A 16301-nucleotide genomic window follows, 5' to 3' on the forward strand; every position below is an offset into this window, starting at 1 on the left:
GACAGAGAAGGAATAACAGGCTGGGTAATGTTCCTTCTCTCCACTATCAACTCTTCAGAGCAGACATCAGACTTAGGGGCCTAGCGATGGGCCATATATTCCTATGAGAGAGAAGGAAGTCTGATTTTACCAAGGCTGGTGAGAAGAGAGGAGGGGGGCAATTAGGCCATGTAGATATTAGCACTTCCTATGTGCCAGGCACTGTCTCCAAGTGCTTTACAAATATCAATTATGCAACCCTCACAATAACCCTGCCTCATAAAGAGGGTACTAACATTATCTTCAGTTTACAGATGAGGAAACTGAGGCATGAGACCATGCAACTAGTAAATGATGGAGCCAGGATTCAAATTCAGGCAGCATGGCTCCAAAGTCCATACCTTTCAGATAATTTAAGAAAAGACAAATCACAAAGGGCACTAAAGAGACTGAAGTTTTAAACATATGAATGTACAGTGCCTGGCACACAGACTGCATGACAACATATTTAAATACTTGCTGAGCAAACCAATGGCCACAGCTTGGGAGTCCCTTCTACCACAGGAGTGAAAAAGAATCCACTGTATTAAAAATATCAAGTGAGAAAGAACTGGGAAGAACTGGGTCAATATGAAAAAAGACTTTTTTAAGACATGGTCTTGCTCTGTCACCCAGGCTGAAGTGCAGTGGTGTGATCACAATCACAGTTCACTGCAGCCTCGACATCCCAGGCTTAAATGATCCTCCCATCTCAACCTCCCAAGTAGCTGGGACTGCAGGTGCATGCTACCATGCCCAGCTAACTTTTTTCTCTTTTTTTTTTTTTTTGTAGAGATGGTGGTCTCACTTTGTTGCCCAGGCTGTTGTCAAACTCTTGGATTCAAGTTATCCTCCTGCTCTGACCTCCCAAAGTGCTGGGATTACAGATGTGAGCCACGGATTTAGCCAAGGACATCTTTATACAGACCACTGGGCTTCTCTATAGATCTCAGAGTTTCTACTTAACACAGAAAAAATAATTTAATGTCATCTGAATAGCTCCAAAGAGTTAACAGAGCTCCAAAAGGGCCTAATCTATTTCAGGGAAAGGCCAGCAGGACCTGGTTCTGTAATTATTTTTATATAGTAACTGGAACCACTAGAAAACCAGGGCTTCTCTCTCTCTGTTTCTCTCTCTGATGGTATGAGAGGTCCTTCAGGACTGTATAGGTGATTTTATGGTTCCCGACCCAACTATCAGGGTAACTAATGAATATGTCTCTTTTCTTCTTAAAGGTTACTGAAAATGCTATCAATGGCACAATTTTTCTATTTCATCTGGACCTTTAGCCTCTGAATCTGCCAACCGTGGCCTACTAGAAGAGATCTGGAGTCAAACCACCTCGGTTCAAGTTATAATTACAAGCAAGGTGACTTCAGTTGTTTATCTTTAAGATAAAGATATTATCACTCCCACTCAAACACTGTGGCGAACAGCATAAAACAACTTATCACAAATCCTATTTAAATTGCAAAGCAGTATACAAGCGATATTGCTTTACTAACATTGACTCAAGCACAAACAAGGCTCCTGAAACCTGTCTTCTCCTTTACCACAGGATTCGATATCCGGCGAGCCCAAGGAGGACCTAGAACAGTGAAAGGGAGAAGGTGGAAGTCTCTCTCCTGGCTGGCTGTGACCTCCTCTCTCCACTGACCTACCCGTCAGAATCAAAACTCAACGCCATGGCTAAAATAGAAGCCCACGTATATGCCTAAAGAAAGGCAAAAGCAAACATATAAAAAGCCCTACTAAATTTCAATACATCTTTCAAAGTATGGTAGGAAAATGCCTTAAATTTGGAGTCAGAAACCCTTAGCAGCTTGGAATAGTTATGGAAAGGTCACATCTGTGAACTCCAGTTTTTCCACATAGAAAATGGAGTCCACAGCCGGGTGCGGTGGCGCATGCCTGTAATCCCAGCATTTTGGGAGGCCAAGGCAGGTGGATCACAAGGTCAGGAGTTCAAGGCCAGCCTGGCCAACATGGTGAAACCCCCATCTCTACTAAAAAAAAAAAAAATACAAAAATTAGCCAGGCATAGTGGCATGCACCTGTAATCCCAGCTACTCAGGAGGCCTGAGGCAGGAGAATTGCTTGAACCCGGGAGGCGGAGGTTGTAGTGAGCCGAGATTGAGCCACTGCACTCCAGCCTGGGTGACAGGGCAAGACTCTGTCTTAAAAAAAAAGAAGGAAAGAAAAAAAAGAAAATGGAACAAAAGCTGCCCTATTTCAAATGCCTGTTAGAAAGTTCAAAAGTTAAAATATATGAAATTACTTGGTAAACTCTAGCCTGCTAAGCAAAATTGTGATAATTCCTCTCACCAGGACTTTTAATATATGGATTACTGAAAGCAAGTGCAAACAACTTATTATGGCTCCCTGGTTACCTCCTTACTCATTTTTAAACTAACTATACTAATAAGCTGTGCACAGTCTGAGACCCAATAAAACAAGGGCTGCATGTTCACTCTAACAGTCTCTCAACCTGGCCAGGGATAAACTCCTTCTAGACTTCCTCTGTTCTGACGTTAATATGCCCATTACTAAAGAAACACACACAATGCCAAACCACCTTATAATATAGTACTTAGAATCCAGACTCTAGTGTAAGACGGTGAGCTCCTATGGCTTATAGGTCTCTCCAGCACGGGTGGTACAAAGAGATTAAAAAAAAAAAAAAAAAGGCCCAGCACAGTGGCTCACGCCTGTAATCCCAGCACTTTGGGAGGCTGAGGCGGGTGGATCACCTGAGGGCAGAAGTTCGAGACCAGCCTGGCCAACATGGCGAAACCCTGTCTCTACTAAAAACACAAAAATTAGCCGGGCATGGTGGTATGTGCCTGTAATCCCAGCTACTAGGGGGACTGAGGCAGAAGGATCACTTGAACCCAGGAGTCAGAGGTTTCAGTGAGCCGAGATTGTGCCACTGTACTCCAGCCTGGGCAACAGAGCAAGACTCTGTCTCAAAAAAAAAAAAAAGGCACATCCTAGTCTGGCCTGAGGGCTGAATTTGGGCTGAGAAAGCTCATCCTTCCTGCTTTAATAAACTCAGCCAGAGCCTAGTCAACAAGGCAAAAGAAACAGGTTCTTGGACACTGGAATCCCAGACCAGGAATGTGCAGCACTTAAGTGGATGAGCAGAGAAAAGCCCTGTGGGGGATGATTCTAAAGTAGAGAAATGACAGCCACAGTGGATACCACACATATGCCAAATATCATCTCTCTGCTGGTCTATGACCAAAGTACATGTAATCAAATTCACTGAATTCATTTATGTTTAGAGTTCTCAGGTTTCTAAAAACCACTCTTAAAAGTGCTACTTCTAGTCAAGGACTAGCTCAGCGAGAAGCATTTTATTGACGGTGTCCATATTTTCTGAATTCAAATCATAACTTGGTCTGACAAATGATTTGTAAATTCTTTTTGAGTGCCTAGGCCACAAGGTTAGCATTTCAGGGACATTTCAACTTTGTATGATTGCTTGAGATGGAATAGCTGGAATCAGGACTCGTCTTGAAAAATCTAAGAGCACTCATACCTCATACAGAGTATGAATAGGTTCAAGATCTTTTAGACAAGAAAGAAAGGGAAGGGCATTCACCAGATGAAGCCCAATGGGATATAACAAGCCACCTCAAGTTAAATCACTGGAAACACTATTGGTAACTGACGACAGAGCCCCAGAAGCCATCAATAAAGCCAGAATCCATTCCTCTCAACATGGAACCTCACAAACCCCTCTCTTTCTCCTCCCATGTTGCCGTTTTGATTTAATGAAGGGTCACAGAAGGGGGTTTCTGAATGGGGATAAAAGTTTATCTAAAATTCAGAACAGCCTCTCACCTATTCTGGGCCATCTGTCATGAGATGAGATACAGATCTCAAACCTTGAGGAAAACAAATTAGCTCATACTAAATCTGCATTTTATAAATGTAGAAACCGAGCATAGAGGAGGCAAATTATTTCCCAAATGTCAATCCCTGATATAGAAAAAAATTTAAAAATTTGTCAATCCTCTGCATTTGCAAAGCAAAGATTTCCTCCACCTATGAAGCCTTACCAGGAGCAGTTCCAGGTACCTCAATGTCACCCATTCAGGTGTTATTAAGGGTGAAGTCTCTTTATTGGACTTGCATCTAGCATGTGATCTGGTCATGGCTCTGAAGCCTCCATTTAGATGCAGGCAGTAAAGGGAGGCAACTTCGGGAAAAAATGATCACCTTGATGCTGTCATGCCTTAAATTACAGTGATGTGACAAACCAAATAGAAATGTCTATCATATAGAAAAACATAAACTGGCTCACAGAACATACTCCTGCAGTTGTAGTGCCACTTTAACAACTTTATAAACTTGCAGTATAATTAGTTTTCAGCTCAATGATACCCAACAATGTCTACCCTGAGTTGCTGGAGTTTCTAACAGTCCAACCAAACATAACACATAATCTTAATCCTACTTAGAATGCATTTAGACCAAAGAGGTGCTACCCCTTCTCAAACTGGCAAGAGGCTAACCATCATCAAACTACGTATTCACCCTTGAGCTGATATGTGGCCAAATGTTAGTACTTTAAAATGTATGAGGATTCTGCAATGGGGAAACTGGTTACCTTAAATCTCTGAGGTTGGTGAAACTGAATCGTTGCCCTTTTCTGATCAAAATCTTTTCTCAGCTGAAGAAAGTGTGCTTTGCCATCTTTATTTAAAACCTTCTTCTTCCCATTGACACACCGGCAGACATTCACATCTCTTCCATAGTACATCCCCCGGCTGCACAGACTCTTCAGATCTGTTAGCTTGAACAGGGACCCATAGTATGTGGCCAGTGCAGGGTCATCTCTCTGAATGAGAAGGGGCTTCTGCTCCCAGAATTCCTTGAAAAAAGTCTCTGTCTTGATGGGCGAGATTAAACTTTCAAAGAGACTACTGGGACTGTCAAAGTTTAAAGCTGAAGGCCCCCCAGCTGCTTCTACCTTCATCTGCTTACAGGGAACCGGCCCCTCTTCCTTCCCACTCCCTGCAGGCTTTGCTTTCTTTGGCATCGTTCTGTCTTCAAGACAAAGCAGTAAGGAAATGCAAACCTACCAAAAGAACAAAACACACATGGTTAGGTTTACAAGGAGTGCCAGCATTGGTGTTAGCGGATCGCGCGCACACACAACTGAATGACCATTACACCTTCATGAGAACTCTTCACAGGTCAAAGCTACTTCCCCCAGGATAGGAGACAGCCTTAAGCCAATGCCATTTCTTCTAAGATATGATTCAGCCTCAACCACCACTCAGATGACATATTCATCTAAAGAAGAACGTGTTTTTCTTTTACACAAGCACTATGTCATGGTATTATTTATTAGGCAGTATAATTATCCCAAATAAACCTATTCAACTGTCTCAGCAGTTCCTACTCATAGGTTTAGCCTGTGGCCATTGACACGGCAAAGTCAAATATCTTGGATTTGGCTCCCATCAGCATCAGGGCCCACATCTAATTAGATGTACTCTGAGTTACAAACATTTGACTAGAGAACAACTAACAGCCACCCACTGCCAGGTGCTCCTCACCGCAGCACCACCCCAACTGTTGCGCAGGTCAATCAATGCGCCCTGGACCCGCGGTGTCTCCTGGTGGCTGGAGCAGGCCACTGCCTTCTCCTGTTTCCACTAACCACCTGAAACTGCTCACTTCCAACTCTGAGCTTATTCCTGAAAACTGCCACTTTTATCAGAAACTCCCCTTCGTTTAAAGAAATAAATCCCCTAAAGGCTGAAAAGTGAAGGCTAAAAGTAGTTATATCTAAAGCCTTGAAAAAACTATAACTTTTTAACTGAAGATTTTAAATAATACCAATATCATTAACCCCTAACACAGCACTTCTCCAACTTTAATGTGCACACAGATCGCCTGAGCATCTCAATAAAATGCAGGATATGATCCACTAGCTCCAAGGTGAAGCCTGAGATTCTGCATTTCTAACAGGCTCCCAGGTGATGCTTCTGCTGCTGACACTGCTGAGTAGTCGAAGCCACACAGCCAAGCCTTGCAAAGCTCCTTCAGAACTGCCTCCAAACCACAACTATTGATACTTAGAGGGTAGGTCTCCCTCATCTGTTTCCAAGAACTGTAATTCAAATTATTTAAATTTCCTGAGACTGCAAAATTCTATCTTAAAGTCCCTTCCCTCTGGGAAGGGACTCCATCACTTTCAACAGATTCTTAAAGGAGTCCCTATCTCCTGACAAGGTTAAGAACCACTGTACTTATAAAAACCAAAATTTATGAAAGACTTGTTATTTATAAATGGTATAGTTTCCTACTTTGGTGAGTTATCAGAATTGCAAGAATACTGTTTTCTGTTCTTTTGTCATTGTAACTAAGCAGTATTTCAGCTACACTGTAGACTAAGTGGAATTAATGTTCTGGCCTGGGAAGTAAGCATCCTGGAACGATGTGTTGCATACTGTGTGACGTGTTGCAACTTATAAAAGAAACTTTAGATTGAAACCCAGATGTAAACTGAACAAATTAAGAAAGGAAATGTCAAAATATAAAACCCTCTAAACAGCTCAGTTCCTTCAAAAGACCAGGTGCTTTTGATAAGGAAACACAGGACATGGTGGAAGACTAATACAAACTGATACTACAGGAGAGGGGTAAAGCTTGAAGCTTAGAAAAAAAAAATAAACTATAGTGTTTAGGATATGTGGTCAGTAAGACACATTTTCTGAAAATGTTTCCTTTAAGTGAAACAGACCAGCTTGAATTCTCAAGGAAAGAATTAAGGCTTCAGGAAGGCACAGCATTGCTAGTACATGGAACTCTCAAGTGATGGAGAAATACAAAGAGATAGAAAAATGGATTCGGGAAGGGGTACTGCTTATGCAGAAGACGTTCCATAGCAGGCCTGACTGCTATCCTTTGAAAGTGCAGCTTGTGGCCGATGTCTGAGAACTTAAGATTTTGGGAGAGTTTCCACCACCATTAACTGACAGGAGTCGCTCACCATGCCTAAAATGTACAATCATTACAGTTTATACCAACACCTGCTTTCCTCTGGGAGTCTGGAAACGTTGGTATGTGCCAGGCAGGGGTGGCCTAAGTGACCAGCCCCCAGTAAAAGCCCTGGGCACTGAGTCTCTAACAAGCTTCGCAGGTTGGCAACATTTCACAAGTGTTGACACAACTAGTTGCTGGAGCAACTGAGCACAGCCAGTGTGACCGCTCGAAGACCCTTGGAGCCTTGCACTTGGTGTCCCCAGAACTTCACCCATGTGCCTCTTCCCTTTGCTGACTGTGCTTGGTATCTTTTCCCTGTAATAAATCAGCCGAGTCCTCCTAGCAAATTGCTGAACTAAGGATGGCCTTGGGGACCACAGCACATTGCTCACGTTTAATTTTTAAAAACTTAGATTGGTTTATTAGGTTTGTATTACTAAAGGCACCCTATAGAGTCATTTTATATTCAGCCACACATCTCTTATCTCTCACAATTGGTCAGTTTAAAATTTATTTAAGGGGAGAGAGCAGGAGGAAGATGCAAACGAAAAGCTTTTCTTTAAGCATAATATATGAATACAGTATAAGCACATTCACCAGAAAGTGTGGCTAATCAAAGAATGCAAAACACTTAAGCCAAAATAAAATCACTTAAAAGAATCTTTCCCATCTACAATCACTAACAAACCCCAATACTGTATAACAAATGCTTTCCTTAGAATATAAATTTCACTACCCATACTGCCAAAAGTTACATCATTTGTTTCTCTGTGTTCATGTTGAAATGATTTGAGGCTCAGTTAATTGGAGCCTAAGCTTAGAGGTTTCTGGGCAAATACATTATTTCTCTGATTCTCACACTACTCATACTGTAAGACGACCATTCCTCTTAACAGCTTTCTAGAGCAGAGGGGAGAATAGATGAAGCATCCTACCACATTAAACATATAAAAGTCTTAAGGTACATATCATAATTTCGGAAACAGCAAGAAGTAAAACACATATCTTAGAATCCAATACTATAGTAATTAAAGAAGACAATGCTTTGTCTAGAATAGTACAGCCAACACAACCTTGCCCGTAAGCCTCAGAGACCACCCCAATAGGAGTAAATATTTCTATAAAATCACAGAAAAGTTTTTGAAGAGCAATTGTTTTCCATTTGACTATAAGCATTAAATGTAAAAAGACTAAAAGATTTACAGTTCATACTTTGGTGACTATCCCACAGATAAACCCTATAAGAAAATCAATGTTGACAACCATACTATAGGCAACAGAGAGTCACTATATTTTAAAGGTACCCTAACCTCCTTTTCTATAATATTTGAGGACATGAAGACGTGAGGAAGCTCTTGAAGGAAAGGATTTGTATATCCCCGGAAACAAGCACGGTGTGGTACATAGGAGGTCCTCAAGAAATGTTTGCTGAATTTTTCACGTTTTCATCTTTTGTCTGTATACAATTTTGGAGACAAACCACAAAGGCCTTACACAAAACAGTTACAGAAAAAACAGATGGCTTGTGCAGAGGGGATTATTTTTCTGATTGCAGCTGTCACTTCAGGATTCAACAGTATCGTAAAAGCTAAAAGGCACTTTAGATATCAGTAGTTATTACTAAATCGGGGAGGGAAGTATGAATTTCTACATCCCCTGGGCAGTTTTACAGAATGTAGTTCAGAGTTACCAGCAAGGTTGTTAGCATGCAAATTTCTGGGTCCCTCATCAAGCCCACTGGATTGCCACTTCTGATGGCTGGGGCCCAGAATCTGCATTAACGTAATACGCTCTCTAGATGAATTTTAGGTCCACTAATGGAGGACAACAGTCAAACGCAGCTCAGTTAAACACACAGCTGTCAGAAATTATATATTTCTTGTAACAAGGTTGCCCAGACTGATCTAAAACATTCCTTTTTGGCTCAGAGATATGTTAATCAATCCAGAGGGAAAACTGGTTCTCCTATTGACCTAAAGGAGTGATCAGCAGTTATTTTTTTAGTCTGATTTTAGAGAGGAAACGGACTATACCTCAATGTATTTTGGTAACCATGAGGTTACAAAGCTTGATGTCCAGGAGGCAAAAACCAGTACCAGCAGAAGCAGCTGAGTAAATCAGGTTCCTCCGCTCAAAGATGAGCGCAGTGACATGAAACCCGAGGCACCAGATTTACAGCTAATGAGTGGCGAAATCAGATCCTCTTCCTCCCAGTCTATCCTTCCTGAAAACAGAGAATAACCTGGTCTCAGTAACCTGTTGGACAACCCAGCTGTCGGCCAATCGTTGTGGAATTATTTGCTGGTAAATGAATTGGAAGCATATGATGTAATGCAGCTGCCCTTCTCCCCACACACCTGAACTTCAGATTTCACAGCTGTAGAGCGTGTCTCTTAGGCCCGACCTGACGCCCGGCGGCGCAGCCCACGTGGAGGCGGTGCTCGCACAGGCAGTTCTGCCACCACCGGGCGGAGGCCGGCACCACCCTCCTTGCTAAGCCTCCAAACTTTCCGTGCGCTCGTCACCGGTGTCGCGACCATTAGGCCACGTGTGCGACTCTCTGTAACCAAGGCTTCCGCGACCCTACCCCTAGATCCGGGCCCCACCCACCCTGCCCCAGTCTCCGGGGAGGTGGGACGCCTGGGCGCGCGTCCCAGGTCCCGCAACCACAGCGCCGGCCACCGAGGCTTCTCGCCGACCGACAGGTCTCCCAGACCCGCACCCGAGCCCGGGTGCCTAAAGCAGCAGCGCGCGCCCCGCGGGATCGGGCACTACCCGGCCTGCCCCGGCGCTGGGATGCCCGCGAGAGCGCCCCACTCACCCGGCACGGCCTGTTGCTCGCGGCCGCGAGCCCACTGCGCTGCGGCGCAGCGGCTGGAGGCGGGGCGGCGTGGGCACGCTCCGGGCGGTGCTCCAGCCCCCGCCCCGCCCCGCCACGCCGGCCCGCAAGTGGTGGGAGCCCCGGGGCCTGGCTACCCGGCGGTGTTCCGTATTCACTCCCGGGCGTTTCTTTAGTCCATATGGAAGGAAATAAATGGCCTTTTTTTTTTCCTCTTTTTTTTTTTTTTGGTATGTGAGACAAGGTCTCACTCTCGCCCAGGCTGGAGTGCAGTGGTGCGATCTTGGCTCACTGCAACCTTCACCTCCCGGGCTCAAGCGATCCTCCTGCCTCGGCCTCCCAAAGTGCTGGATTATAGGTGTGAGCCACCCACCCGGCTCTCCTTTTTTTTCTTTTAACTTGGGGCGGCAGGAGAGGATTTGGGAGAGCGTTTTGGTGCAACTCCGTTCCTTTTATGAATAGAGAAGCAGGCCTGAAGAGGAATACCAGCTGTGCGAGTTTAGGGAGTTGGTGGTCCGGGTTCTCCCATGGCTTTCTTATGGGCTGTGTGGCTACACAATGCTGATTTGTACAAGTCGAGTGTCATTTATATCATCTCGCTCCGGGAGAGAGAGTCAATCCTAGTTTTAAAAGATACTGGCAATTCGTTGCGACTATGGCTATAGAAACAGAAGAAATGCAGTTATCTGAGTCCTTTCAGCCTAACACTCCCTGCTTTGGAACATTTGGGTCCAGTCAGGAGGCACAAATGAGTGCGCAGGGAAATCAGTGGCGGGCCTGTGCCTTTCTTTGCTCTGTAGACAGCCAGAGGACCCAGACGAAGTCGACATTTCGTTCCGTCAAGGTGACTGAGACCAGTGGCTGCTTCTAATGATCAAGTGGCACATGAGCAAATGTGAACAAAGTACACCCTTGTCTAGTATTTGTCTAAAACTAACAATAATAGCAAGTCTTGAATTGAGTTCTTCCTGGCTATAAGGCACCACGGTAGGTGTTTCAAATACTCCTCACTTCATCCTCACTACAACCTTGCAATTACCTCCATTTTACAGTTGAGGAAACTGAGTCAGGAGAGGTTAACTAACTTGCACAAGATCACACAGCTAGGAAGATGCAGAAACAAGATTAGAGCCAAACCAGTCAGTCAACTGTTGGTCTTTTTCACGTTTTACTAATACTCGTATAACTAGTAAGTTTCCTGGCAGGTTCCAGTTGGAAAAACTCGAGGGTAACATCAAATTTAGCCCTTACAGGGTAAAAAAGAATAGTCAACAGCAAAAATCTCTAGTTGATATGATATTGGTAATGTACTTTGCTCTTTATTTTGACTGCAAGACATCTACTCAAGATAATATAGAATAATATTGCTGTTCTTGGGATTCAGATAAAGGTAAATTCTCACACGTCCACCACTTGGAAAAGCAGTACGGTTGTAGAAAAAAGTTATAATGTCAACACAAAATACCATTTTCTCAGCATATAAAATGGCGGTAGGATGTCTAACAGAACAAAAGTACATATTGAAGTCAGCTCTGCAGGGGGAAATCATACATCTTGTGTAGGAGTTCCTCTAATGCAAAATTAGTCTATCAGTGTGTTCTCTCTGATTTTTATCATTATAATTCCGATTTCTTAGCATAGCAAGCAAAAAAGTCATGATAGTTCCATCTTCAGACCTAAACAGTGCCCATCATTCCTGTGAAGAAAAGGAGGAGGGGCCAGGTGCGGTAGCTCACACCTATAATCCCAGGACTTTGGGAGGCTGACGCCGGTGGATCACCCGAGGTCAGGAGTTCAAGACCACCCTGGCCAACATGGTGAAACCCCGTCTCTAACAAAAATACAAAAAAATTACTCAAGCATGGTGGTGCCTGCCTGTAATCCCAGCTACTCAGGAGGCTGAGGCAGGAGAGTTGGTTGAACCAGGGAGGCGGGGTTGCAGTGAGCTGAGATTGCACCACTGCACTCCAGCTTGGGCAACAAGAGCAAAACTCTGTTTCGGAAAAGAAAAAGAAAAAGAGAAAGAAAGTTAGTTTGTGCTTGAGTGACAAGAGCGAAATTCCGTCTAAAGGAAGGAAAGAAGGAAGAGGCGGGGAGGGAGGGAGGAAGAGGAGGGAGGGAAGGAGGTAGGGGAGGAAGTAAGGGTGTGGTGGGATGGGATGGGAGTGGAGAATGGCTTGCAACCTTGTCTGAGAGGAGGAAGAGGAGGTGAGGAAGTAAAGGTGGCATGGGATGGGAGTGGAGAATGGTCTGCAACCTTGCCTGGGAGGCTTCTAGAATATATGGTCTTCCTACATGTATTGTTTCTGGTATTTTTTTTTTTTTGGAAAAGTTCTTCCAGAGGACAAGATGCAGACTGCTATCCAGTCCCCACCATAGGTTCATTTAAAAGTCAGTTATTTTTGTTTCTGTAATTAATTTTCTCATGAAAACAATGTTGTAGATGGCAGCTCTCAAGTTCTGTCCGGAAAAGACTAGAAGCCTCCAGATTTCTAATCAACAGACTAGCGCTCCTCCTCTGGATCTGAGGAACAAGATGCCAAGGAGACAGGAGAAAGGAGAGAATTCCCTTCGTGTCTCTGCCATAAACCCTGAAACAGACTTGTCCATGAGCCTTGTAAAATAAGTTACATTTCTGCAGAGGTGCTTGATGTTCACACCGTTTGGATTGCTTTATTAAAAGACTCTTTTTAGAGCCAAGTTTGTCTTCCTCTTCTGTGGTCTCCTAGGCTCTTCTTCCTGTAGAGCTTTTGGTTTTTAGCCACCTCACTGTGGCTGTGCACCTGTCCAGCCTGGGCATCAGGCTGCAAAAGTGCAACCCTGTCCTACTCCAACCTCCAGTCACAATGATGCTGGGTGCAAAAAAAATCTAAAAATGGTGGTGTGTAAATGTACTTTTTATGGTTATTAGATCTAACTCTGGAGGGGCCAGGTATATGAATTTGGAAAACTCTCTTTGCTAACATTCACTTTCCTCATTTGTAAAGTAAGATTGCACCAGATGTACTATGATATCCCTATTGGCACTCAAATTCCATAGGCTTAAGAGTCTGTGCTCCAATTTTCAAAGGGCATTAGAAGAAGAATCAGTCTGATTGGAATTACCTTTCAGTCTGTAAACATTGAAGAACTTATAAAATGATTAATATTTGTATTTTTGTTGTAAAGCTTTATTTTATAATGCTACTGTGTCGTACGATTCCAGGAAACACACACTGCTTTAAACTATGTGAGTACTGCCCCCTATGTGTTTGTATTCACTTTGCTCCAGAAAATATCTAAACCATGTCTTTCTTGTATATGACTTTAATATTTATACCACTATATTGGGCTAACTTTTTAATATAAGGAAACAGACACATCAAGGTTAAGGAACTTGCTCAAAAATACATCATTTGATAGTCCATTTTTTTCATTTGGGCTGCTATAAGAAAATACCTAAGACTGGGTGGCTTATAAGCAACAAAAATGGACTTCTCACAGTTTTGGAGGCTTGTTCTCTGGTTCACAGAGGACACCTTCTAGCTGCATCCTCACGTGGTAGAAGTAGGAAGGCAATTCTGTGGGTCCTCTTTATAATCCCATTTATAAGGCTTTACCCTCGTGACATAATCTACTCCCAAAGGCCCCACCTTCCAATCACATTGGTGATTCTGTTTCAGTATATGAATCCAGGGTGGGGACAAACATTCAGACCATAGCACCCATACTGCCTATCAAGTAATATTCTTTGGACCTCTGTTTATGTTTCTCCGAAAGTGGTTAATTTCACCTAACTCGGAAAGATGCTGTGAGTTTCAGGTGAGGTGGAGTAAGCAAAAGAGTTTTAAAACTGTAAAATGCTATTCAGCGTGAGAGGCATTACTGTTAAATCCCATATGACATCTTGAACATGATTCCATGGAATGAATTAAATGCAGTTGGGCCTTTTATACATGCATACTTCACTTAATTTACACAATTCATCAAGCAGAGTACCTTCAAATTGATGTCATATCACCATGGGATAATCTTGGTGTCTTAGTACCTTCAGAAAAGTCAAATTTGTTTAAGAATGACCCAGGCCGAGGTCTTTCAAGACTATACTAATTATGATACAGCTCACAGAACTCAACGTACTTAACTTGATAACAAGCATACCATCACCGTTTGGAATTATATTTTGCATATTTATATAACTATGATTTAAACTCCTTGGGAGCAAGAAGTGTGCTTCTTTAATTCTGAGAACTGCAACAGAGTTCTTCACAGAGTAGTTACTCAGTGTTTACAAAATTGAATTGGGTAAGCATTCCTATTTTCTTTTCTTGCTTAGAGTCCAATTTCTTTTACAGCCTGTGCCTATAGGAAAGTTGGTGTTAGGCTGCATGACTTTTCTTAAATGATTCTGCAGACCTCCTTTCTCCAGCAACCCAGCACTTGCAGGTGAAAATATGCCTCGGGATTTTCCAATGACTTTTCCTTACAGAGATGTTTTCTTACTTAACATGTTATCGTAAATCTTGAAATTGACTTGCCCAATTCTTATAAAAATATGTACTCCTGCAGAGGTGCTTTCTGCTCATACTCTTTGGGTTGCTTTGCTAAAAGGTAAACAAGCTCCTATTGAAAATGTTTCCTACAAGACTAACAGAATGTATATATGGGTCAGGAACCCCCAATATTATGATGCAACATTAGTTTACTTATTTTCCTTTAAAATGTCATAATGACCTAAAAATGACCAACTAAGGTGGTACTAGTCAGGTACTGATGGGTCTGTTAATGAAGTTTTTTAAAACTTTCAAGGAAGAGAAAAATATACCTCATATAAACTGTTTCTGAATATAGAAAAGGAAAATAACTGAAAAAGAAAATTACAGACAAATGTTATTTATAAACCTAGAGGCCCAACCTTTGGTGAAATAACCTCTGTGGGATTTTGACTTGAAATTTCAGTTGAATCCCCCAAACTGGAAACAATATTATTATTTTTTATTTGTTCAATATTTACCACTTTCCATTTTCCAGGCCCTTTTAAAAAACTGAATACATAAACTTATTAATACACACAAAAACCTAAAAGGAAGATACTGTAACTCTCCAAGTTTTACATGTGAGGAAACTGAGGAACCAGGAAACTAAGTTATTAGCCAAAGGTCCCAAAGATCCCACTGGGGTTGGAAAGTTCTTGCACCCCAGAGATACGGCCCTGGGAATGTGGAGGCTGCTTCTCACCTGGAATATCCTGAAGAAGGAGTTGGCCGGTGACCTCATCATAGCACTCTGAGGCAAAAAGGCAGTGTGGAAGCAGCCTACTCTCACACAGATTGTCACATCAAGGACCATTGAGCATCTTCTGGGCTGAGTGGTTGCTGTAGAAAGTAGTTAGGCTTGGACAACCTGGAAGGTGACAAAGAGAGTGGCATAGTGGACCAGGAAGCAGTGGTGTCCATTGGCCCAGACAGGAAAAGAGACACAGGGTCTTAGGCAGTCTGTCAGAGATCTCAAGGTTAATTTCAATAAACCCAGTCTCACCTCCAGATCAACCTTCTCCTTGTCAACTAAAGAAAAAGCTAGACTTTCAAAGAATTAAATTAATTTCATTCAGAGTCTTACTGACAATTGCAACCAGGGAGAGCCTTTCAGAGTTCTGTTAGACTGTTCCAAAGCAGTGTTTCCACCCATAACTTATACATTAGGTGGTGGAGGTTCTGTGCATGTTCAGAAGTTACATCGAATGTACTCAGAAGTTACATTAGAGCAAAATCTCATCAAAGTTTGGGTGCAAGAGTACATCTGGTTACAAATCACAGAGGTATAATTATTAATCCTGTCAGATGTTATCTTATGGACAGGAAGAGGCAAAAGCTAGGATCATTGGACTTATCTTTTTTAAAAATGCAGTGATTCAGGCAAGAGATGTGGGAATCTGTGCTCGGTTCTGCTTCTCATCCTCAAGGCATTCTTCCGGAGGGCTGCGCTTGTCACTGAGTCAGGGGTTTCTGAAGGTAGGCTGACAGGCAGAATGAGCAACATTGCTTTTTCACAGCAAGGGCTATGTGGCTGGCCAGAAGCAGACATTTGTTACTTTATCTCACACCCTGCATCCCTTGAAAGCTTCAACATTTGAATAGCTGTCACCAGGCCAGCTACATAATTTGTGGGACCTGTTGCAAAATGAAAATATAGAGCCCCTTTTCAAAAGAGTGCCATTAAAGGTATTAACATATAAAACCATTCCCTTCTTTTGTCTCTCTTTCTTTACTATCAGGGTGATATCTTCTATTTGCTGCTAAGTGTCGTGCTCTACCCTGGTGCAGGAAGGTGAGTGCCGACATTCACAGGCACCCAGGGCCCTGCAGGGCCATTGGGTGCTGCTAAATTAAGAAAAAAAATATATAAAATTGTAAAGGAAAGGAGACTTTATTTCCCATAAAGGATTATACCCTGCAAGGTGCC

At 42.8% G+C, this 16301-nt stretch overlaps 1 protein-coding gene across 6 annotated transcripts in view; it reads right to left on the reverse strand.

Moving 5' to 3' along the window:
- RIOX2 (ribosomal oxygenase 2) overlaps positions 1-9925 on the reverse strand; it is a 28198-nt gene extending 18273 nt beyond the window's left edge. Inside the window, exons 1-3 of one of the 6 annotated variants that reach the window (XM_055383475.2) lie at positions 9843-9924; positions 9055-9245; positions 4635-5105 (exon numbers count right to left, since the gene is read on the reverse strand). In XM_055383475.2, the coding sequence (XP_055239450.1) occupies positions 4635-5066 (432 nt within the window). In that variant the 5' untranslated portion in view covers positions 5067-5105; positions 9055-9245; positions 9843-9924. Of the gene's footprint in view, positions 1-4634; positions 5106-9054; positions 9246-9378 lie in introns of all 6 variants that reach the window. The other 5 variants (XM_055383477.2, XM_055383478.2, XM_055383476.2 and 2 more) reach the window with 5 other exon arrangements.
- Positions 9926-16301: the final 6376 nt, after the last annotated feature.

Source organism: Gorilla gorilla, chromosome 2 (genome assembly GCF_029281585.2).
Source record: "Gorilla gorilla gorilla isolate KB3781 chromosome 2, NHGRI_mGorGor1-v2.1_pri, whole genome shotgun sequence".
In the NCBI taxonomy this organism is placed as follows: Eukaryota; Metazoa; Chordata; class Mammalia; order Primates; family Hominidae; genus Gorilla; species Gorilla gorilla.